At 39.2% G+C, this 25,198-nt stretch overlaps 2 protein-coding genes across 3 annotated transcripts in view; both read right to left on the reverse strand.

Annotated features, from left to right (window-relative positions):
• Window positions 1-1,017: 1,017 nt before the first annotated feature.
• LOC130552875 (NACHT, LRR and PYD domains-containing protein 3-like) lies at window positions 1,018-9,553 on the reverse strand. Its single transcript, XM_057331534.1, has 7 exons — window positions 7,026-9,553; window positions 6,196-6,309; window positions 3,287-5,125; window positions 3,031-3,204; window positions 2,782-2,952; window positions 2,037-2,083; window positions 1,018-1,926 (listed from the first exon to the last, which is right to left on the reverse strand). The coding sequence occupies exons 1-7, from the start codon at window positions 7,157-7,159 to the stop codon at window positions 1,379-1,381; spliced, it is 3,027 nt and encodes a 1,008-aa protein (XP_057187517.1). The 5' UTR covers window positions 7,160-9,553; the 3' UTR covers window positions 1,018-1,378.
• Window positions 9,554-9,913: 360 nt separating this feature from the next.
• The window catches only part of LOC130552900 (NXPE family member 3-like), a 15,863-nt gene continuing 578 nt past the window's right edge, over window positions 9,914-25,198 (reverse strand). The window contains exons 1-8 of one of the 2 annotated variants that reach the window (XM_057331579.1): window positions 16,652-16,989; window positions 15,850-15,917; window positions 15,271-15,684; window positions 14,775-15,190; window positions 13,514-13,590; window positions 13,216-13,419; window positions 11,521-11,858; window positions 9,914-11,424 (exon numbers count right to left, since the gene is read on the reverse strand). In XM_057331579.1, the coding sequence (XP_057187562.1) occupies window positions 11,230-11,424; window positions 11,521-11,858; window positions 13,216-13,419; window positions 13,514-13,590; window positions 14,775-15,190; window positions 15,271-15,684; window positions 15,850-15,864 (1,659 nt within the window). In that variant the 5' untranslated portion in view covers window positions 15,865-15,917; window positions 16,652-16,989 and the 3' untranslated portion in view covers window positions 9,914-11,229. Of the gene's footprint in view, window positions 11,425-11,520; window positions 11,859-13,215; window positions 13,420-13,513; window positions 13,591-14,774; window positions 15,191-15,270; window positions 15,685-15,849; window positions 15,918-16,651; window positions 16,990-25,198 lie in introns of those variants that run through there. The other variant, XM_057331578.1, reaches the window with a different exon arrangement.

The raw sequence follows: 25,198 nt of genomic DNA on the forward strand, positions 1-25,198 counted from the left end.
CGATTTGATGCGGCGCCGCAAGATCCGACAGGCGGACGACATCAAAGTACCGCGAGAGCTGTACCCATAAAAACGGAAAACCCATAAAAGGTTTGCTTTCGAATCAGGGCCTGATTATCCAATGGGCATTATGGGCACCGGCCCAGGGGTCCATGTGCGCTTGGGGCCCAAGAAAGGGGGAGAAAATTTAACATAACCATGTTTTCACTATTCATTCTGCCGCGCGCCTCTCTGGCCGCACACACGCAAGTGCGCACACAAAACAGTGTTTCTAACGTAGGCTACGCAAGTCGGTCTCTTGATTTAGTAACTTTTACAAGCCCTTTAGCAGCTTTTGTTCAGGAGAAGCACAAAGCGAAATAATATACCTATAATATTCGTTAATGCCGTTTATTCGAATCGCTCTCGCGGTACTTTGATGTCATCAGCCTGTCGGATCTCGCTGCGCCGCGTCAAATCGAACAAGCCTATTAATGGTATCAAGACAGGCCGGATTCTGGAGAATGTCCAAAGGGGGCGGAGTCCATACGCTGTGCAGCACTGCATGAAAAACAAAATGCATGAAGTGCAAAGACCGCAAAGTGGGGGTATTTGGACGCATCCATACTGCCTTACTCGCACTGCTAAATGTGCCATGTGTGTAGTGTCTCTGCCAATAATGCTGTGGTTATATTTTCACAGATCATGTTTTTAGAGATTGACTTACAGTAAACACATGGTAGGAGCAAAACTTCTGGAGAAACCTGTCACACAGGCAGCAGATGTTGAGATAGTTCTTAATGTGGAACCTGAAAACAATGGGTATGATGGTATCACGGTCTGACTAAAGCATTCAAAACTCCTCTGACATCTGCAGCAGAATGAGAAAGTGATTCACCCGTCTACCTGAATTCATGTACTGTATATCACACTGTAAATATCTGAGAATACACAACAGTAATCATGGAGATTCAGGAAATAATATGTCTAGTTTCTAGTCTGAGGTAGAACTTAATACAAGACAAGTCATTGGATTTACTTTTTGCTTGATTTTATTAACAATAATAATAAGAGCAGAGAGTTTATTAAAGAGTTTATGTTACTGAATAAGTATCCACATTTATTCACACATTCTGTATATGAATTCTGAATATATATTAATAATTAATAATATTCTGAATATGCTTCATTTGTGTACAGTAGTTCACAGTATTTATGCATGTTGTACATTTTTATTGCAATAGTTTTATTGAACTTGTTTCCCTTATCACTTTCACTTCACTTATAAAAAATGTTTTTTTGTGGTACAAGTGTAGTAACAATGTTTTTTTGGTTTTTACTGTAGTAAAACCATGGTAAATGTTCGTAAGGGTTGTCTTTAAAACCTAGAACAAAAATGTTATTTGCTAAGCTGGTTATTCATGACATCCCTGATTCTGACATGTCCCTGCTGAACTGTAAACCCAGCGTATAGCGCTTCAGTGAACGTTGTGTTGAATGTGTGTAAGTGTGTGAGTGTGTGTGTGTCAGAGACGCTGTAGAAGGACAGAGCGCCGGCCGGTCTGTCCACATACACTCCTACTCTATTAGATTGAGGTGAAGGGGCAGATATGCTAATGTTTTCATCTTTGTGCCGGATGTTGAATCCTTTATCATTGCAGAAAAGACTCCAGGAGTTTTCATCAAGTCCAAACGTACAGTTATTCCCTCCTTTCCTGCTGATTCCTTCATATGTCACTGCTATACGGGTCCAGCCGCTCCATTCAGCCTCCCAGTAACAGCGTCCAGTCAGACTCTCTCGACACAACACCTGAGGAACTTCGTTGAATCTGTCTGGATGATCAGGATACGGCTGACGCTCTTTCACATTTGTGACCTTTCTGTTGTTCTCAGACAGTATGAGGTGAAAGTATGCTGTGTTTGGATCCAGTGGGAGATCACACGCATCTGAAAAAAGGTTTTGTTGAGAAAGTGAAGTAGGATTGCAATAGTAATTCTTTGCCTTACGAGCACCATTAATATAGACTAAATGTGCCTATGTGAGGGAAAGAACCTACATTTGAGTAATCCTGGTTTGAGCCTGCAAAGTCCTCCATGGTCCAAACTACAAACAGACAAACATTCAAAGATTTTGAGTCACATGAAACATACCGTAATAGATACAGTACATATTTAATAGAGAAAATACAGAAAAACAATAATCAATAATTTAAACATATGAATACAAATACAAAATAAACCCACGTTTAAATATTTTATTAGTGTTACTTTATATTGTAGTAAGTAAACCTACATGCACTTGTATGCTATACATTATACCTTCTCTTTCAATTAAATAGCATTCATAAATATAAAGTACTGTGCAAAAGTCTTTTTGGCGCATTACTATTTTCACCCCATTAAAATAGTTTTAAGCGAGTTATTTACGTCTTTTCCTGTAGTGTGTCAGTGGGGAAAGTATCAGTTTACATTTTTAAACATCCCTTTTGCCGTCATAGCCATGATGATATAGAGCCATATCACACTCCTACCTGAGCGATATTGCATAAGTAACTTCCAGCTGCACATAATGCCTTCTCTAAGTACAGTATCTTCATTTTTTGTTATTTTCAGTTGTTTTGTCCACATTTAGCATTCTACTAAATGAATCAACAGTTATAATCTGTCAGCTAAAATTGAGAATTACAGATTTATTCTTTAACATAAAATTACCCTCTTGATTAGGAATAAAATTACTTTATTTACTGAAAATTGAAAATAATTTTGCTCAGAGGTCTCACTGTATTATTGTGTTCTACATACTTGAGTTTGTTGAGTGTGTAGTTTGGATCACTTTGATAAGCGAGCAGCTGAAGTGTTGAGTGTTGTGGGTGATTGTAGCTCAGGTCGAGTTCTCTCAGGTGTGACGGGTTTGAACTCAGAGCTGAAGCCAAATAACAACATCCTTCATCTGTCACCATACAACCTGATAACCTACAGACACACAACAACATGTTTTATAATATTCAGATCATCATTTCCTTTGATAAATCAGTGTGTAGAGACCATCACCTCAGTGTGTGTAGTTGACAGTTTGTGTTGTTGAGAGCATCAGAGATCAGCTTCACTCCTGAATCCTGAAGATCATTGTTACTCACATCAAGATCTCTCAGAGGACACTCGGAGGACTGAAGAGCGGAAGAGATGATTTTATAAGACTCAACTGTGAGATTACAGTCAGCAAGTCTGAAAGAGAATAAAACCATTTTAGAAAAACTTCACTTGTCACTTTCAGTCTCTTCACTGTCAACATGAAGGTGATACTCACAGAGCTCTTGTGCAGTTGTTGACAGCCGGTATGAGTCTTCTTCTGCCCTCCTGTGTTGTGTTGTATTTCTTCAGATCAAACTCATCCATCACCTCCTCTGACATCTGAAGCATGTAGGCTATTGCTGAACAGTGAGCGGCCGAGAGTTTCTTCTCTGAGTGTTTGTCTGATCTCACAAACTCCTCGATCTCTCTGTACAGAGTCTGATCTTTCACTTCATACAGACACAAGAACAGATTGATGGATCTTTCAGCTGACAGACCATCATTACTCTTGATTTGATCTTTGATGTACTGTGTGGTTTTCTTGATGGTTTGTGAGGTGTCCACCGTGTGTGTCAGTAGATCCTGTAAGAGTCTCTGATTGGACTCCAGTGAGATGCCCATCAGAAACCTCAAGAAAAGATCCAGATGACCAGTTTCACTCTCAATGGCATCATCTACGGCACCTTCAAGCAGATTCTTTACTGAAGCAAAATCCTTCAGTCCCTTCATAGTTTCACTGACATAATAGTAAAACACGTAGAACGCCGCGAGGAACTCCTGAAGACTGAGATGTATGAAGCTGTAGATCTTCCTCTGATGAATGACAGATTCCTCCTTAAAGATCTCAGTACAGATGCCAGAATACAGCGAGGCGTCAGTGATGTCTATCCCACACTCTCTCAGATCCTCCTCATAGAACATCACATTGCCCTTCATCAGCTGTTTGAAAGCCACTTCAGCCAGTTTCACTATCACTTCTCTGTTGATCTCTGGATCTCTCTCTGGATCATACTTCTCATTCTTCATCTTCATCTGGATCAGCAGGAAGTGGATGTACATTTCACTCAGAGTTTTGGGGATTTCTTCACTGTGATCTTGTGTCAGGATCTTCTGAAGCACAGTGGAGGAGATCCAACAGAAGACCGGTATGTGACACATGATGTGGAGGCTTCTCGCTCTTCTAATGTGGGATATGATTCTGCTGGCTTGATGCTCGTCGCTGATTCTCTTCCTGAAATATTCCTCCTTCTGAGCGTCGTCGAATCCCTGGATTTCTGTCACACGCGTGATGTATTTGGAGGGGATCTGATTGGCTGCTGCTGGTCTGGAGGTGATCCAGATGAGAGCGGAGGGAAGCAGATCTCCTTTCATGAGGTTTGACATCAACACGGCCACTGATGAAGCGTCCGTCACATCAGAAACTTTCTCACTGTGGTCTGAAAACATCCGTGTCATTCTGCTTTCATCCAGACCATCAAAGATGAACACAACTTTACACTCCTCATAAATCTGAGAGTCCACATCTTGAAGTTCAGGATGAAAGTCCAGCAGAAGTTTGTGAAGACTGTAGCGATGCTCTCCAATCAAGTTCAGCTCTCGAAACGGAAGCAGGAACATGAAATCTACGTCCTGATTGGCTGTTCCCTCGGCCCAATCCAGAATGAACTTGTGCACAGAGACTGTTTTTCCAATTCCAGCGATGCCTTTAGTAAGAACGCTCTTGATTTTGTGTCTTTGATGAGATTGAGGTGTGAAGATGTCATTGCAGTAGATTGGAGTGTCTTGTAAGTCTTGTGTTCTTCTGGGCTGTTTCTCCATGTGTAAAACCTCATGTTCTTCATTCACTCCTTCACTCTCTCCCTCTCTGATGTACAGCCGTGTGTAAATTCTCTTCAGGAGCGTTTGATTCTCTTGTGCTTTCATTCCCTCAAATAAACTCTCATACTTGTTCTTCATGATGCTTTTGTGTTTGTCTTTCACTCTCTGGAGAACATCATCCACTGATTCATCTTGACATTCCTGATGCACGTCTGCAGACAGAACATCAGGTTTACGTCTAATGTTTGATCCATGGCTAAATTATCAAAAGAAATTAAAGACAAAAAAACATGTGAATATAAACTATGCTTAAATAAATGTAAATGTATATCATGTACAGTATTTTCAGTATCAGTGGTTCACTGCAGGCCACCTCATCAATGATTAACAGTCAGATGAAAATCTTCACTGTGAAATCCACGTAAAGTGAAAGTAGTAAGTAGTAAGAAATGCTCATTTACTGCAGCACACACAAGAAGCAGACAAGCAAGTGAAAAAACTGGTCAAAGAACTCTTGACTTAGTATACACTATTTAAAAGAATTTGTTGTGTCAACTTGAATCAAGTTATCTTCTTTTATGTCAACATAAGTGTTAGGTTTATTACACTTTCAACTTGAAAGTTTTTTTATGTTAAAATGTTGTTGTATAGAAAACTTCTGAATAAACTGGACATAACCAATGTTAGAATGTTAGAAAGCTTCATGACTCCCAGCATGCATTGCATTCAATCTGTTGATCTGAGATTTGATCAGTGTTTTGTTCTGTTTTGTTGATTACTGATTGACATAATGGTGACGTCAAACAAAACATTTTCAATTACATATGAACAAAGAGTTAATTAATTCAATTCAATTTATTTATATAGCGCTTTTCAAAAATGTGCATTGTTCCAAAGCAGCTTTACAGGAGCAAATTAGAAAAACACAGATATGTAAAACACAGCACAGTGCATGGTGTTTATAGACCAAGCAAGATCATTCTAATAAATAATATCTAATAAATAAATAAATGCAGTCTCCCGGGGAGCAAGCCAACACTGCCCTGCTGTGGCGACGAACCCAAACTCCAATGATGAATAATGGAGAAAAAAAACCTCGGGAGAAACCAGGCTCAGCCGGGAGGGCCAATTAAAGTGTCCGTTGATGTTATAAAAGCTTGAAATAAAGTGATAGATGAAGATAGTGATAGTGTTTTTGGAGTTGTTTAAGCATCATGTCTTGAGATAATATAGAACTAGAAGTAATATAGAGTAAAGTTTACAGATCATATGTACTGTAAGTCAGAACAGCTATTAGAGTTTATAGTCAGACATGTTTATACTCACAGAGAGTTGGATGTTATTGGTCCGTCACTGAATTCAGGCGGGATAGGCAAGGAGTCGTTACTCTTCAGAGACACAACACTGGCTTCTGGACGAGCTCCTCTCTGATTCTCCGATCTAGAAATAATTGAGCATATACTGTAAAACATAAGGCAGCGGCTATTTACACTAATCGAGAATAGCGACAGATGTTATTTACACTAAGTTTAAATAGAAGTAGGTTCTGTTTACACTAACCGAAAATAGCTGTATTTGTAGTAGTTAGATGCTCTTGGTACGTATAAATAGTGTCAGATAACGTTACTATTTGCACCTCAGTATTGTTGTGCATTAAACATTATGCAATTATAACAGAGTAAATCATTATATTTATAAAAATGATTAAAACGATGGCAACTTATTGAGATATTAAAGCCCTACACCTACACCTACCCCTAACCTTACCCTAAAACTAAACTTTATGAATAAAAATGAATTTGAAGTCTTAAATCAATTTGATTGAAAACAAATGCCTTTATGATCTGTAAGGTAATAGAAAAAGGTAAAAGAGCGTTTTCAGCGAGAGGTGGATTAGAACCCCGGTCTCCAGTGCCAAAGCTATACAGACTTCACACCTTACACCACTGGAATCGCTGTTTGAAATGGCGTCGTTCTTACACTTTCTCTATTCCAATCACATATTGGTGGGTGGAGCTAGTGCAAATAGTCTCTGCCAACAAAGCGGGCTATTTGTGTAAATAAACACTCCGAAAACGTAAATACAGTTTGCCTGTCTTTAATCTAATCCCAGTTGTACCAAAAGAGTTTGAGAATTAACATGTTTTTATACTCACAGAAAGTCAGATGTTGCTGCTCCATCACTGAATTCAGGCGGGATAGGCAAGGAGTCGTTACTCTTCAGAGACACAACACTGGCTTCTGGAGATGCTGAGGACATTTTTGGTCTCTTTCTCTTCTTCTGTTTCATTTCAGAAGCAATGATCTCTCTATTCTCTATAATGAGAAACCGACCTCAGGCCTCTACAAAAACACAAACAAGTTAATGTTAATGTTTATTTGACATGGACATCAAAATTACATTGGACAAACCATATGCTTTGTTTGAATGTTTTAGCATGCATGCTAATTTTCAACACCTGTCCACAGGTGCAACAACAACAATAATAATAATAAAATTACACATAATTAAAAATAATAATAACAACATTACTAATAACACATTAAAAGTAATAAATAAATAAATAAATAAAATTTAAGGAGCAATGTATTCAAAATTTCGAAAGCTATAAAGCAAAGGCAACATGATTGAACATAAATCCAATAATAAGCTGTTTATATAGACACTGCTGTTTTGTTTTCAGCCACTGTTTAAGTATTCTATTAAAAGCATTGCCATCTGTCTGTAATTTTAAATTAGTAGGTAAAAAATTCCAAAGTTTAGGCCCCTTTACAGAAAAGGTAGACTGGTCAAGAGAGGTCTTATACTTTGGAACAAGACAGTCACCACTAACAGTAGCTTGTGCATTTGCTCTACGAGAGCTCTGTCGCCTACTGATTAGTTCAGAAAACAGTGGTGACACTTGATTATTCAAACATTTAAACATCAATTTTTGAAACTGTTGAAACTAAAAAGATCATGCTTTTGTACAACATCACAGTGATGCCATCTCATAGGGTTCTGATCCATAACCTTTATTGCCTGTTTGTATATTGAAATAATAGGCTTTACTTGGTTGTGGATGCTTGTGACCATGTTGTGATGCAATATGATAGATGTGAAAATATCATTGCATGCATATATAGCTTTGCAGTTTTACATGAGAAACCAATCCCAATGAAACGGAAACGATTCAGATTTGGTTTGACCTTTTTACAGATGTGTTTAATTTGACTATAAAATTTAAAATTATTATCCAAAATGATGCCAAGGTACTTGAATTCATTCACAGTTCAATTACATCATTCTTAATCCGCACCTCAAATACATCCTTAACAGGTCTATTGTGAATAGAGAAGCACATGGAAACTGTTTTCTTAACATTAACAGTGAAATGTGACAACTCAAAGCATTTAGTGATATTCTGTAATGCCTGGGTCAGGTGCTCCCCTGCCAAGCTGGGTTCTGTAGTGGACACATAAACTACATACATCTGACAGATGACACCCGGACAGCAATTCTGAAGGTCATTTACATACATTGTAAACAGCAACGGGCCAAGTACAGACCCTTGAGGAACTCCCAGATTACTGGCACACAATTAGGATTTTACTCCGTTGATCCTAACCCATTGCTGTCTCCCATCCAAGTAAGCTTATATTTTCTCTAGCAGATAGCAGTTAGCTGTTTCTGTGGAATATCTGTTTCTAAATCCAAACTGCTGTGGATAAAGCAACTGATTAGTCTTTAAGTGTTCCATTAATTGTTCGGCGAACAAATCATTGAATTAAACAAGTGACTAACATTTATGAGGACCTACAGTATAAGGATAGCAATAAAACCTCAAAACTATATCTGTGATTTCTCACTGCAGAGTATATCGATGATGATAAACACTGTAATGTCCTCTAGATTTTTCAAGTTATTTTATGATCGTATTGTTAACCTGCATTAATGATAATGTCTCTTTTGCACTTCTGTTGAATAATGCAAGATGCTTTTCAATCATTTGAGAATGTGGGTGGTATCCTTCTGCAAAACAAAAACAAATGAACTGGTTTTACAGCTTTTTTACAAACACAGTTTCGTGATGAACATATTAATAGACAGCAGTAACAAAAACAGTGACAAGCAGTAACAGGAAAATTTGGGATAAATAAGATAGCATATACTGTAGAATACACGTATCAGCGATACTAATCAAAAAATAATTGTCTGTTGGTTCAGATCAATAGGAATTAGACCATTATATTTGTAGTGCTAATAAGCAGGTTTTAATTTCTGGATTTTATTTAATGATTTCCTTTTTAGTTTCTTTAGAGTTACTCTTTATTCAGATTTTCAAACCGATGAATCCAAACATTATGTGGAAATGTGTGAAATTTAGGTTGTATCATAAGCTCTTTGATGTATTGATTTCTGTTCTTGATGCCTTCTTGTTAAGGTTAATGTGAAAAAAAGAACATCCTGTTAAATCTGACCCAACAGCTCAAATCATTATTATAAGTTTAATGTTGTGAATCGGAGAAAGAAAACACTTTTTAACATTGATTGCTTAAATTAATGCTTAAGAGCTATTTTCGTTTTAACAAATTGTTTTGTTACCTTATTAAAACTGCGATCCATAACTTGTTTATTGTATAATTTACCAACGTACCTTGAACAATGGTGATATGCTACATGCTGGGATCTTGTTCAACAGAAAGTGTGAAACCTCTTCCTGCTTTGTGAAAGGCGTGGGAGTAAACTAAAACTGGTTTGACCAGACCGGACTGTGTTTCGGAAATGATTGCTTTTACCTTGAAAACATTATCAGCTTTCATTTAGGGATGTATATTTTAAACAGCTGTCAGGTTTAACACTTGCCTTTTTCATTACCAGTGCTGAGATAAGTGTAAATATTTATTGACAGCAATGTAAAACCTTTAAGTTGAAAATGACTTGAGCAAAATTAAGTTATTGAATTCAATAATGATGTGTTTCTTTGTCTTGCGGATAAGGCACTTTTCTATGCAACGATCTGACTTACAGTAAACACACTGCAGGAGCAGAACTTCTGGGGAATCCGGTTTATTTACCTTTTCTCCTCACACACAATCATGAGAGAACAGGATAAACAACATGGTTCTTCTAGAATTACAGTATGATTCTCTTTCTAACGCATTCAAAACTCCTTTGACATCTGCAGCAGCAAATGTGAATTCTCTGTTGTCTAGGTTATATGCAGCAGTGATTCAAACTGAAAAAAATGCAATACTGCACCTGATCACCTAAATTCACGTATTGCACATCGCCTGAGAACACGCATCATAAATTATAGAGGTTTATAACAAACATAACTTAACAAAATAATACGTATTTTCACACATTCGTTTTATTTGTCCAGCTTACATATGCAGCATTTTGTAGTTACATTTATACAAAACTGCTGTCAGCCTGAGATAAAAGATCCTCTCTCATGTCCCTACAATATATCAAGTCCCTGAAAACACACCTGACTAACCCAGGACCAGGGGTGGATTAAGGTGGTCAGGGGCCCCTAGGCTGCTCTTTGGGTGAGGCCCCCCCTTAGGTGGCTTTCAGGTGCCTTTCCTGCTTGCAGTTTAGTTCGGAACGGAGCACGGTTTGCATGAAAAATCGTTAATGTAAAAGCTGTCACACGAACTCAGGTGCGTACCAGGGTACAGAACCCTGCGTATGCGCTTTAGCCGATTACAATGTATTCATTAAAACACGTGTAAGAGATGATAGCATTGGTAATTTACCATGGCTTTGAGTAAGAGTGAGCCTGCATTGTTTTGCACGTTGCGAGTGGAATCAGAGCGGCAAGTGAATGGTACTACGATGATTCCAGATTTAAAAATAGTCCTGATAAATAGTCTGTTTGCAAGCAGCAGAAAGCTCTGCAAGCGAACATACAGTAAAACCAAGTGTTGTTTACTCTGCGCTGCGCATAATAGCATCAAGTCATTAAAAAACACAATAAATTGACCCGTGTTCTGTTTACTATCATGTGTCATGCACATTCGTGATGATGTAAGATGAATGCAAACGCACCAGGGTTCGATACTGTAGAATCAAGCTGAGACAGACACAAACCAACGCTGCGAGGGGCGTCAGAACAATCGCACTCAGACACAACAAATACTACAGTGTTTCCTCTACATTCTGGGTTACTTTGCAACAGCAAACACCACGAGAGCGCAAGCTTCAGTTTCATACAAGTATATGCGAAATATAAACGCCCCCTTACTGACTTTCAGTAGATGTCAGTTTTCAGTATTTGTCCATTTAAATACAGGACACATAATTTGGGATTTTTACAAGTAGTAGCAGTTATTGTTGAAAAGTAAATTGTTAATTGTCAAATTAATGTCTATTCATTCAGGGCAAATGAAAGAAAGAAAAATGTCCATCTCATTTTTGATGATGACAGGCCCTGGATGAATGTTCTCTTTGTTGTAGTGACAGGCTGTCATTTGCCATACATCCAAAATATAAACACCAACATCCTGAAAAGCCCACCGCAGAATTCTGTCCAACTGCAGAGAATACCAGTCACTGCCAAACACATCCTATACCAAAGACAGAAAAACACCAGAGGGACAATATTAACCTTTAATCTGTGTAAAAAGCAAAGACATTGCATCTTGTATGTGAACACTTCTTACCTTATAGCCAGTGTTGACAGTTTTGATGATAACAGCAGTTGCTGGTGCTCGCTGTAATAAATCTACAACAGCTTTGTGGATCCTCAACACTCTGTGGGTGAAGAAATCCAGAGGGTATGTGGTGAAGTGTGGTCCCAGATTAAAGACAATAACAGTGTGAGGTCCTCCAGCCAGATCCTCAATCTCATTACTGATGTAGTGCAGATTAGCAATTTCAGTTTTCCGACACCGCAAAGGAACACCGTGAGCTCTCCAGTGTAGGTCAATGTTGTTCTCCACATCCACTGCTAGAAGAGGTCCTGCCTGATACTGAACGTGCAGATTCATCTGCTTCAAACCTGCAGTGAAAACTATAACAATCATCTCATCAGTAATAAGTAAGACTATGAATTTTAGTTCAGGTTAAATTATAGATGATTAGATTCAATTTATTGTCATTGCACATGTACAAGGCAACGAAATGTGACCTCTGCATTTAACCCATCCAGAGAGTAGTGAACACACGTACACCCGGAGCAGTGGGCAGCTATCACTACAGCGCCCGGGGAGCAAGTAGGGGTAAGGTGCCTTGCTCAAGGACACCTCAGTTGTTACCCGCCGGCCCTGGGAATCGAACCGGCAACCTTCTGGTCATGAGTCCGACTCTCTAACCATTAGGCCACAACTGCCCCACGTGATCATGTAGATTATAATCATACAGAACTAATATATTATATCCAATATCGCTCTCGTAGGCGTGTATATAGTGCTCTTATATCAGCGTGGCTGTGATTAGGCCAGAGGCACGAGGCCGCAGTGCACGGCACATGTGTGTAGATAAATCAGAAACAACATACGAGTGTCTTCAAAACCCTGCGGTTTTCAAAGGAACTGGGGAACCACTTTCTTCCGCCACGAATTCCAGCCCAGCATAATAGTTAAACCAACCTACTAATTCCAAACCACACTTATTTTAACTGTGCGCTGTGCTACTGCTGCTTCAGTGAAGTTATTAGTGCAAAATAACGAGGCAGGATGTGCGTGTGAATGAAAGAGAGAGACCTTTAAAAGGCAACTCGCAGAGAATGTGTTAATCCTAATTCTATTATCTTAAGCGTGTGATCGAGACCCTTGCGTTCCGTGCTGTCATTTTTTTAAATGCGCAGTGTTGAGATTTAGATCTCATTAGTTTCTGTTCACCACGCGAACAATCTTTGCCTTGGAGAAAGATATCCCTGTAAGTTTATTTACTATCTGTAAGCGTTCATATTATGTGTTAACATCATATTGAGTCTTGGAAGCTAACTGATTGATACAATATGATAATGAAAGAAAGGCCTATCGCACAGCCATTTGCAGATGTTAGTGCACGCGTTTATATGTAACGTTATTAATGTGAAGTTTGTCATTTCATATCTTGTTTAGTGTAAGTCAGTTTTACAAAAAAAAATGAGAAAGCATCACAGAAGTAAACATTCTGGAAAGGATAATCTGCTTGTTTGTGTGTTAGCTAGCTGTACGTTTTAAGAGTGCAAGGACAGCATAATCCCAGTTAGTTTAGTGGCGGAGTGACACAAACAGTCAGTGAAGCGGTTCTCCGTTCCCATTGTGATCCTGGTGGAATATCGCATGGCTCTCAGCCAATCAGATTCGAGAACCAGAAAGAACTGTTGTATAAAAACATGTAAGACATTTGTTGTTGGTATTTGGTCTCACTTGGTACAGCTTTCAGCAAGAACTCAAACCACTGTCTCAAAGTAGAATCTCCCATCATGTAGATGTGTTTGTCCTTCAGACACTGTGTTGTTGTTTGGGGAGTAAATTTACGGGTTTTACACACAAAGGAAGTCCACACATCATTCAGGTAAAAGCCAGCTGGAACTGGTGAGTGCAAACCAGGATGACATTTCTCTCTTACGTCTGCAGGATGGAGTAAAACCGTGACTAAGTTAAAATTGTAATTGAAATGACATTCAATTAAATCTTACACATCATATTTCAAAGGCCAACATACCAATTCTTGCACTTTCATTAAAGGGAAGAATGTTGAAGATGCTTTTTTGCCCATTGACACCTTTGTTGGTTTGCTGCCTGCAAAGAAATGATTTAAATCATAAATATATCTCCCCATTGTTTGATCAATGTCAATTTTATTTATATAGCACTAATTAAATTCAACCTAGGTTGACCAATGTGCTGCACAATTTTACACATGATTAAAATGCATACACAAAACAGATACAAACACAAAAATGAGTTTCAGAAAGCCAGGTCAAAGAAATATGTTTTCAGCAGAGACTTAAAGGTGGAAAGTGATGGGGCTGTTCTTACAGAAAGGGGCAATGCATTCCAAAGTCTGGTGGCAGCAACAGTAAAGGCACGATCACCCCTAGATCTTAGCCTAGACTTTGGGATACATAATAAACTCTGGTTGGAAGACCGAAGAGGAACTGTGGGCCTATATTCAGTTAAAAGGTCAGATAAATAAGAAGGAGCCAGACCCTGTAATGCTTTAAAAGTTAGTAACAAAATTTTTAAATCGATTCTATAGCGAACAGGCAACCAGTCTAGAGAGCGTAGAATTGGAGTGATGTGCTTACGTTTTTTTGTACTTGTTAGTAGTCTTGCTGCTGAGTTTTGAACTAATTGTAGGCGGGATATGGCTGAGTGGCCAATCCCGTAATACAAGGAGTTGCAGTAGTCCAATCGAGATGTTATAAAAGCATGGATGACCGTCTCAAAATTTTTACTAGATAAAATAGGCTTGGCTTTAGCCAGTAGTCTAAGCTGGAAAAAGCAAGACTTTATCAGCATATTAATCTGTTTATCAAATTTAGGACCTTCATCAAAAATATAACCTAAATTTTTAACATATGGTTTTTTCCAGGAGGTCCAATCCCTTAGGTTAATATTTGGAGTAATTGAGTTCGGCGGACCAAACATTATAGTTTCGGTTTCATCCTCATTTAGATTTAAAAAGTTTAAAGATAACCAGGTTTTAACATCAGACAGGCACGAAGCAAGTGTATTCAAGTCGATTGAGGTTTGCTTTAGGGGTAGATAAATTTGGGTGTCGTCAGCATAACAGTGGAACGACAGACCATATTTCCTGAAGATAGAGCCCAAGGGAAGCAAATATAAGGAGAAGAGGATGGGAGCTAAAATGGATCCCTGGTGAATGCCGCAAGATAAGGGAGCCACTCACATTACACACAAGAAACTAGTCAATAACCGAAATGTTAAATACAATGTTATCTTAAAAAAAAGTATCTCACATAAACTTTGCTTCTTTGGCAGTCACACGTTTGCTATATCCGCCCATGGAGTGATACACACGGGCGCTGCATGGCAGAGATTTGGGTTTCTGGCAGCGCCATTCTTCTCCAGTGCGAGAATCTTTGTATTCACAGCAGCAATCTCCAGTTCCCTTCTTCTCCAGTCCATTCTTGTCCCACTTCGCATTACACTTCACTATTTCATTTAGCCTGGTCCCATTCGGTCCTGGTCCTTCAAAATATCCATAGAAGAAAACTCTGTCAGAATCAGTGTCTCTGTGATGCTTGAGGACCTGCACAGCTTCACTGGAGTGGATCAGACGCACAGCCACCTGTGCCTGTCCCACCCACGGCAGAAGAAAACGCACAGAGTAAGAGCCGTTGAGCAAGTCCACCACCTCCCCAAACACACTGGCCTGTGACACAAGAACATCTTAAACAACCAGATATACTACAGAAAGATGTATGACTGTATACTGTGTTAGAGATGCAGTACCTTTTTAGATGAGAACAGCTTGGCTTGAAAGAAGTCCCCTCCATAATGTTTGGGATTATTGCCAAAATCTCTCGCATGGATCATAACATAAATCTCCTCTCCTATTTGGTAGCTGTCTTTCAGGTTGTGAATGACGAATGTGGAGTGAGCTGGATTTGTACTCACGGACACATTTGTAATGGATCTGTCTGGTCCAGCCCAGCAGAGAGCCTGTTGTAAACTGGAGTAACGTTCTGAACTGATTCCAAATTCAGAGTAAAATGAGCTTGTTGGTGACTCAGTCTCTTCTGAACGGATACTGTCAGCAGGAGAGGTGACGGAGTTTGTGGAGTTGTGAAGTTTTGCAAAGTGCTGAAACAAAAGGCTGTGTGGAGGTTGTTTCTCTTTTTCTTTACCCAAACAAGACCACATAACCTACAAAATATGGACAGCCAACAGTTGAGTCCTTCAAAACTGAAATATGAAGTATAGGAAATGTGGGAAAATATCTTGACCAGTGGTGATTTTTGTTTTATACAATAACTAAGTTCTGGAAACATGCATAGCAATTTACATTGCGTGTGTAGTTTCTCAACTTACCAAGAAACAAATCATTCCCAGACACAGACCAGTAAACAGCACCTTGAGACACGGCCTTTCCCTTTGAACTTTAAAATCAGTATGTTAGCACTTGATGAAAATCCTTAATTAGCCTATTAAACAATATGACTTCAGATCCACTGCACTGTAAAAATTCAACTTGAAAACTTTCATTCAAAAACTGACTTGAATTTTCCAGTTAAATCAAATTGCCGTTACAAGTAACTTTGTAAAACACAATAACTTTATTTATTTATTTTTATTAAGTTTTCTGAAGTACAACTAGATTTTTAGGACAGCTGAATATGAGCCGAATTTAGATTCAAATGACTTGTAAAGGCCATTTAATTGATTGCTTGCGAGCTAATGTTTTTAAAGTTGAATTTTTTAATAAGTTCATCATTTCAAATGACATGTTTTGATCAGGATGCCAGGTGACATGACAAAGTCCTTCGACTTGCTTTGTGTGGTGTTGGTTAGTGACAACAGCTCATCTGTCGTAAACACTTTCATTTATGTACTGTAACTGATGTATAAATTAATTTCATGCTTGTTTGTTTCTTCTTTTTCTCTCTTTGTACTTTCTTTTTTACTTTATTACCATTCAATTCATTTCCATGTTTCATGCTGATAAAATCGAACATACTATTTACACATGAAAATGAAAACCTAATTTATACATTGTATGTGAACATGTCACATCTTCAATGTGATCGTATTACTCAAGCGGTTAAACAAACATTTGAAACATTTACGTTTACATTGAGTCATTTAGCAGAGGCTTTTATCCAAAGCGACTTACAGAGAGTTCAGGGAGCAATAAGCGATATGTCATACAGGAGCAATAATACAACAGGTGCTAATACAAAGTTACTGGTTTCAACAAAAGCCAGACCACTACCTGTTGAGAGAAAGAGAGAGGGGGTTAGTGTGTTTTCTGTCAAGTGTTCACAGAAGAGATGGGTTTGAAGTAGTTTTTTGAATGTTGTGAGAGATGTGGTTGACCGGACTGAGTTAGGAAGAGTGTTCCACCAGGAAGGAGTTGTGAAGGAGAAAGAGCGGGAAAGTGATTTACTGCCCTTATGAGAAGGCAACACAAGACGCCACTGGTTGGCTGAACGCAGGGATCTTGATGGGATGTAGGAGTGTAGGAGGGTGTGGAAGTATGCCGGTGCAGATCCAGTGATAGTCCTGTAGGCAAGCATTAGTGACTTGAATCTGATACGGGCTTCAACCGGTAGCCAGTGGAGGGAGATGAAAAGGAGCGTCACATGAGCCCTATTGGGCTGTTGGAAGATGAGGCGTGCTGCTGCGTTCTGAACCAGCTGGAGTGGTTTGATAGCCTTTGCAGGAAGACCAGCAAGGAGAGCATCGCAGTAGTCCAACCTTGAGATGACCAGGGCCTGGACAAGCAGTTGTGCCGCATGCTCAGTGAGATAGGGTCTAACCTTTCTAATGTTGAATAAGGCATATCGGCGTGACCGCGTTGTCTTTGCAATGTGATCATTGAAGGACAGCTGTTCATCAAATATGACTCTGAGGTTCCTGGCTGTTTTGGAAGGAGTGATTGTGGTATTGCCAAGTTGGATGGTGAGATCGTGTTGCACCGTGGGGTGTGCCGGAAACACGAGTAGTTCTGTCTTGGCAGGGTTCAGCTGGAGGGGATGCTCTTTCATCCAAGCCGAGATGTCTTCTAGGCAGGCAGTAATGCGAGCTGCTACAGTGGTATCATCTGGGTGAAACGAGATGTAGATCTGGGTGTCGTCATCATAACAGTGATAGGAGAAGCTGTGTGCCCGTATGATGGGTCCCAAGGATGTTGTGTAGATGGAAAAAAGTAGCGGTCCAAGCACCGATCCATGAGGGACCCCAGTGATCATGTGGTGAGCAGTGGACAGCGAGCCCCTCCATGACACCCTGAAGGAACTGCCGGAGAGGTAGGATTTGAACCAGCGGAGAGGAGAGCCTGAGATTCCTAGTGATGACAGGGTTGCTAGCAGTATCTGGTGATTGACAGTATCAAACGCTGCAGACAGGTCTAGCAGAATCAGGACCGAGGATTTAGATTCCGCCTTGGCTTGCCGCAGTGCTTCTGTGACCGATAGCAGTGCAGTCTCAGTGGAGTGGTTTGTTTTGAAGCCAGACTGCTTGTCATCCAGTAGTTTATTCTGGGAAAGGTAGGAAGACACCTGGTTGAAAGCTGCCCTTTAAAGTGTTTTTGCAATAAACAGGAGGAGAGAGACAGGACTGTAACTGTCGGTAGTATAGCGGTCCAATGTGGGTTTCTTAAGTAGGGGCGTGACCTGGGCCTGTTTGAAATTCTTGAATCAAGATGCATTTTCTTGATGAGCAAACTGACCTAAGAAAATAAGTCTTGTTTTTTGTAAAAAAAAAAAAAAAGACATTTCAGTGAATTTGTGCTTAAAACAAGCACAAAAAAAATCTGCCAATGGGGTAAGAAAAATAATCTTGAATTAAGGTTTACCTTTTTCTTAGTCACTCAATTCAAGATTATTTTTCTTACCCCATTGGCAGATTTTTTGCTTGTTTTAAGCACAAATTCACTGAAATTTCCTATTTTTTGACTAAAAACAAAGCTTATTTTCTTAGGTCAGTTTGCTCATCAAGAAAATGCTTTGTGATTCAAGAATGTTTAGACATTTTTACTGGAAAACAAGAAAAAAATACTAAGAAAGTCATTTTTTGCAGTACAGTAAATCATATTGAAATAAATGGTTAAAATGGTTAAAACTCTGCTCATCACAAATAACTAGATCTTTAGCCTAGTTTTCACACACTGGGTCACACTTATGAGTGTAAGTTGTGCCAATTATTGACATTGATCATTAACAATATTAATCAACAATGAACATTTGTGCAGTTTTATCAAGCAACTGTTGATTGCTGGCAGTGTCTCTAGACTTACTTTCACAAGGCTGGCCAGGAGTTCTCACCGCTTATCATCTAAAACAATTATATACATTGTACAATAAGTTATCTCTCCCTTTCGCCCTCATTTATTGATTCACCACACTAATGTTTGTGAAGTTGGCTAGTTTGATACAATTCAATATGCCAACAATCCCCTTACAGTTATGTTAATGATAACAAATATGCTCATTTTATTAAAGAATACGCAGTGGTTTTAAAAGTGGGGGCAACACCGTCGAAACAGAGAAACGTGATTGCGACCCCGGGATGCTAAGGCGATGGAGGATGACCCCATACAGCGAAGCATCAGCCTTGTCGGCTCATTCTCTGTAACACCTGCTGCAGCGTCACCCCAAAGCGGCAGTAACTTCAGAGGCAGGCTTACGAAAACACTGAAATCGTGTAGTTTAAATGCTTGCCTTTCATGATCTCCTGTTGTTTCATGTCTCCCGGTTGCACCAATGGTCCAAAAGTCAGTACGTCGCACTTTTCTGACACAAAACGATGTTGTTACGTATCCTCACGCTTTTTTATGGAAATCCTTGATCTTTTCTAGTGGGTATACGGCGTATACCTGCGTATCACGTATCACGTCTATAGACGACAACTATAGATAATTCAAAATTACTTTATGATTGTGAACTTTGATCGAATTCCGGGTTTCATGTTTACCATTGTCAGGCAAGCTGCTATTAAAGGCTAGTTCCCCAAGCTTCACAACAACATTTTCAGATCTTCAGATCAGATTAGTCATGAATCTTATATTCAATGTAATAATTTAAATTTACTAAATTGTCAGGTGTACTGAAGAGTTTTACAGTCACTCAGAACAAGGGTTCTCAAACCTCTCCATGGAGGACCCATAGCATAGCATATTTTGTATCCCTGCATCCCAATTCGAATATTATGTGCCCTAAATAGTATTCCAAATTAGAATCAGTACGTCCCAAATCATGAGTAAAATGAGAAATGAGTATTCTCAAAGTACCCGGATGGTTACTGTTTCCGGTGAAAATCCATGAACAGTAAAACTGCTGATATTACTCACAACGCACCGCAAGAGGGTGGAGTTTAATGACACTTAAGCATATATGCATGTACGTTCACATAACAAAAACATACCTTTAGGGCAGGGCTAGTTCAAAATTGATAGACTTTCAGTGTGCTTTCAGAAATGCACATCCTGAGACGCCACATCTTTGAAAGTCCAAAATTCTGCTACATTCAATACAAAAGTATTGCCCGCATCTCATAACGATAAATGGATGTCTTCTAAAGCGATAGGTAGCGTTGTAAAATGAGTCTTGTGCCCTTGAAAGTAACTGCAGCAAGAGTACACCAAATGAACTGTTGTCTCAGATAAGGGAAAAACTGTGTTGTTTTTATTACTGCATTCATTATGTAGGATTTAAAAAGCTAAATTTACAAAAACAGCTGTTCATCTCCCTCCAGAACTTGCACTGCAAAGGATCTGCCCTTCTAAGTGCATTTGGAATTCACCCAAAGATGCGATAATAGCGTATGATGCTTTTTTCAGATTATAAGCGACTGACTCCGTTGTCTAAAGCGTAATTCGGAAATCGGTTACCCCGCCTTTAACTAATATTTTTATATTTTGTTACACTTACATACGCTATTTCTAATAATAAAAAAATATTTCTGGAAATCACCTTGCGACCCCGCCCTTGCGGCCTTGTGACCCCCCAACTTGTTTCGGTAAGTTTTTTCTAATTCTGGTTCCCTGTGTCGTCAAAGGGGTCCTATTCCTTTTATTTGCCAAAAGCACGGCAAGGTGAAGGTGAAAGAGCCCGCCCACGAGCCATCCGACCTTACAATCAAGATTGTCTGCGCTGTGTCAAGATGGGCTGCGCTGCAGCTCGTTACTCTTGCGATAGTGAAGTTTAGGTGCGTCTGTTTGCTCACTGCATTTCAGTGATGGATGTTATAAACGGTGGATGTAACGCTGGATTTGGAGATGGTTTGAAACTGATAGATGGCGCGGTCCCAGAGCTAAAAGATGCTGGACATGAACTGCACGCGGGAAGTCAAACTAAGTCATATGTCCGTGTTTTGTTGGCAATCGGCATGTACGTGCATAATGTACAAAACACGAAGGGAATAATGTGATGATGTGTTGCTTGCTCGTGCTGTAGTTCCGTCCCACTCTCCCAACTAGTCCCACCCGCCTCTAGCAGCTTGTGTTTTTCCAGAAATAATCGTACAGCTGTAACTCTCTTTTATAAATTTGATCAAACTAAACACTCTTTGAAGATACGACGTATGCAATACTCCTGTATAGGCACTCAAGATTAATATGAGATTGGCAGAAACTGCATGTGATAAGCGATCTTTATGGACTTGGACTTAAGTCCAACTCGACCCCCTTTGGACTCGGACTTGGACTTAACTGATAAGGACTTGGACCTTACTCGGACTCGACAAAGGTAGACTCGGAAGCTTTCCTTGAGCTTTCCTGTGGCTCAGTGGTTAGAGCATGGCGCTAGCAACGCCAAGGTCATGGGTTTGATTCCAAGGGATTGCACATAGTCAGAACAAAATGTATAGTACAATGCAACGCAAGTCGCTTTGGAGAAAAATGTATGAAGCTGTGTTTTTCAAAAATGCTAAAAACTGTTACACAACAAAATTCCCAGGGTTTACTCAACACTGCTCAGTGTGTATATGAGTGCACACTACAGAGTGTATGAACTCAGAATAAAAGCAGTGTTGAAGTAAATTCGATTCACGTTTATTTGTATTGCGCTTTCCACAGTTTACACTACTGCAAAGTAGCTTTACACAAAGACACAATATGAAACATACTACCAATTCAAAACACTTGAAGCTTTGGTTAAAATGTGGGGCCGTTCCAACCATTACAACTTCGCTGGAGCTTCAGATTCGCAGCCTGTAAGTATATTTTCATTGTAAAAGACTTTGTTACGGACTAACGCGAGTTGAGTTTGTCGTGTGTTTGTGATCTGCAAATGCAGACACGCGCGCAACGTGAAAAAAGACAACATAAGTCCTTATAATCAGTAATAATGTTCCCACTAGAGGCAACAAATGTCATGTTTATAATGGGGTTTATTGTCTTTGTTGAGTCGAGACGAGACATGCGTATCACTGGTTGATCAAGAAGGGCCAAAGCGCTGGCGTTATTAATTATGTTACCATTCCCTGCTGTAATGCGAGCTTGTTTCTATCTCACACTAACTCTGAATGATGTATATGCTTGTTTGTTTATAGTCTTTATAACATCGTATATAAAAGGTAAAACAGTTAGCTATAGTTTTTAACATCATATTTTTTTAATAAAACCTTACCAATCCTTTAGATCCTGCTCAAGTCGCGCTGGCAAAGTTGATGTATCGGCTTGATCATCTTCATTTTCCGTATCAGATTCGGTCTCGAATTGATATAAGGAAGTACCGATGACATTTGATCACCTGTCAGGAGAATTGCGTGCGAACATGATGCTCCGAATATGGTCAGAGGCATTACATTTCCGTGAAATTACCTCACTTTTCAGAGTGATGAGCTTTGTAAAAAATCAGCGCGTTTCAGAGAGGCGGGGCAAAGAGGAGATACAAACATGCACGGTATGTGGAAAATACAGCGTTTTTTAACCTTAAATCCTGTATACACATTACATTACATTACGTCTAAAACAAACCATAATATTNTTGTGAGCATTGGTTAGGGGTGGCCGAATAGTAGGTTTATGCACAACTGCAAGCATCTGGAGGATCCTACACCTTGAGGTTTTCGGGACTCCCGAGGCACCAGCAGCTTCAAATACCTGTTTGCTGCTTTGCAATGGCATTTTTGCAGCTGCTCTCTTAATCCGATGAATTTGTCTGGAAGAAACCTTCCTCATTCTGCCTTTATCTGCACGAACCCTTCTGTGCTCTGAATCAGCCACAAATGTCTTCACAGTACGATGATCTCGCTTAAGTTTTCGTGAAATATCTAATGTTTTCATACCTTGTCCAAGACATTGCACTATTTGACGCTTTTCGGCAGCAGACAGATCCTTTTTCTTTCCCATATTGCTTGAAACCTGTGGCCTGCTTAATAATGTGGAACGTCCTTCTTAAGTAGTTTTCCTTTAATTGGGCTCACCTGGCAAACTACTTATCACAGGTGTCTGAGATTGATTTCAGTGATCCAAAGAGCACTGAGACACAATACCATCCATAAGTTTAATTGAACAATATAAAATTAAATGTTTACGACACTTAAATCCAATTTGCATAATAATTTGGAACGCAGTGTACATTTCTGTGAAATTACCTCACTTTTCAGAGTGATGAGCTTTGTAAAAAATCAGCGCGTTTCAGAGAGGCGGGGCAAAGAGGAGATACAAACATGCACGGTATGTGGAAAATACAGCGTTTTTTAACCTTAAATCCTGTATACACATTACATTACATTACTTCTAAAACAAACCATAATATTCATTTTAGCCGTGTCATATGACCCCTTTAAGACTTTTCCTAGTTTTTATAACTATGTGTTGACACAGAAACAGAAACAAGTGGAAAAAAAGCTAAGCAAAATTGATTTCAAGTAATTTCTTCTTGGGAGTGTCATTGCCTGTTTTAGAGTTTTCATTTAGCAGACGCTTTTATCCAAAGCGACTTACAGGTGAGATAAACAATGGAAGCAATTGGAACAACATAAGTGTCACGATTTTCGGGAAAGAACGCAAGTGCAGGCAGCGGTGGTATAGAAACAAGACTTTAATTACAAACAAAAACCCACGATGGGGTAAAACAAGGACAGGACTAAGTGACTAAACAGAAAATAAACACTTCCCTCAAGGGGGATAAAACAATGGAACAGAATAAACTAAGACTTACGGTAATAAACAAGAACAAAAACTAAATAACAGCTATAACGCAACGTAGAGAACAGACAAGGTAAGACAGTTCAACGGTGCAAGGTAATCCAATGGGTTAGACAGCAAGGCAATGAACGAGGCAAGGCAAACAAGACATGCAAGCAAAATGAACAAGCACAGGACAGCGAACACAAGGGCATTAAATAGGGAGACTAGCAAAGGATAATTAACAAGGGACAGGTGTCGGGAATGAAACACTAATGGAAGGATAAACGAGGAAACGAGAGGGGCGGGGCCAAATACTGCATGTTATGTCAGAACCAACAATAAAATGCCTCTCTCCACACAAAACATGAGGCTCTGTCTTGATCCTGCCACTAGACCAAGAAAGATATGACATGATGAGCCAGAATCATGACAACAAAAGCATAAGTACAATAAAAAAACTAGTCTAATATAGCCTACCACAGTATATACAAAGCTAAGGTTTTTTATTTATTTATTGAAAGAGTGGAAAAGAGATAGAAGTCAGAACTGATGGGTCAGGTGTTGACGGAAGAGATGTGTTTTCAGACGATTCTTAAAGATGGCCACAGAATCTGCTGATCTTGTAGCAGTGGGCAGATCATTCCACCGATCCAGAGAAGGTGCGTGAGAGAGATTTTTTACCTTTTTGGGATGGCACCACAAGACGTTGTTCGTTTGCAGAGCGTAGGGATCTGGCGCGTATATAAATCTGCATTAGCGAGAGAAGGTAAGGGGTGCCAAATCAGTGGTGGTCTTGTAGGCCAGGAGCAGAGTCTTGAATTTGATGCGAGCGACTATAGGGAGCCAATGTAACTTAGTGAAGAGAGGAGTGACGTGTGCTCTCTTCGGTTCATTGAAGACCACTCTTGCCGCTGCAGTTTAGGCACTGATTTAAAGTGATTTTGTCATCCTCATTTATGTTACTGTATGAAATTAAATTATATTCTTAAGGATGTGGGAATATTTTTCAGATAAAAGTATGATTTAAATATCAATATAATCAATAAGTGTTTTCTTTCATTTGTTTCATTAAGCTGTGTGTTTTGGTCATGTGCTTTCTATTTCACTCAGTGGAAAGTTACTGGGGCAAACAAAGAAAACAGAGAAAGTTGGGGGTTGGAGTCGTAAATTATCTAGATAAACACACACACATATAAAGAGTCACAAAGAAAAATAAATGTTATGAATCAATCCACTGCATATGTTCTAAGTATAATCATGAGTTGTGATGTGTTTTAATGAATCATAGGATTAAGAAACAACGCTATTTTTCCCCCCGGTAACATGTGCATGGCACGTCCCTTTAACATATTTAACATGTCCCAAATATGAACTGTACAAGTATTTCAACACTTAACACAAATTTTAGCCAGTTAGAATGTCTTCAATATTCTTATTTAGTTCAGAGAGTTTATACAATGTTCAGGACATTAATCACCTCACATATTACATTTTATATAGCCACATAACATACACACACTTAATGAACTGTTACAATCATTTTCCAGATACCCAGTCTCCCTGTTAGCTTCTTAGGAATAAAAT

The sequence above is a fragment of the Triplophysa rosa genome, linkage group LG4, assembly GCF_024868665.1.
Source record: "Triplophysa rosa linkage group LG4, Trosa_1v2, whole genome shotgun sequence".
Classification (NCBI taxonomy): Eukaryota; Metazoa; Chordata; class Actinopteri; order Cypriniformes; family Nemacheilidae; genus Triplophysa; species Triplophysa rosa.

Bases quoted from the DNA above. Each gene is read 5' to 3' on its own strand.
- LOC130552875 (XM_057331534.1), bottom strand. From the start codon at position 7,159: ATGAAACAGAAGAAGAGAAAGAGACCAAAAATGTCCTCAGCATCTCCA. The intron at 5,126-6,195 runs GTGAGTATAAAC...TTGATAATTTAG, and splicing joins CCAATAACATCCAACTCTCT to CCATGGATCAAACATTAGAC. The intron at 2,953-3,030 runs GTGATGGTCTCT...GTGTGTCTGTAG, and splicing joins TGTCAACTACACACACTGAG to GTTATCAGGTTGTATGGTGA.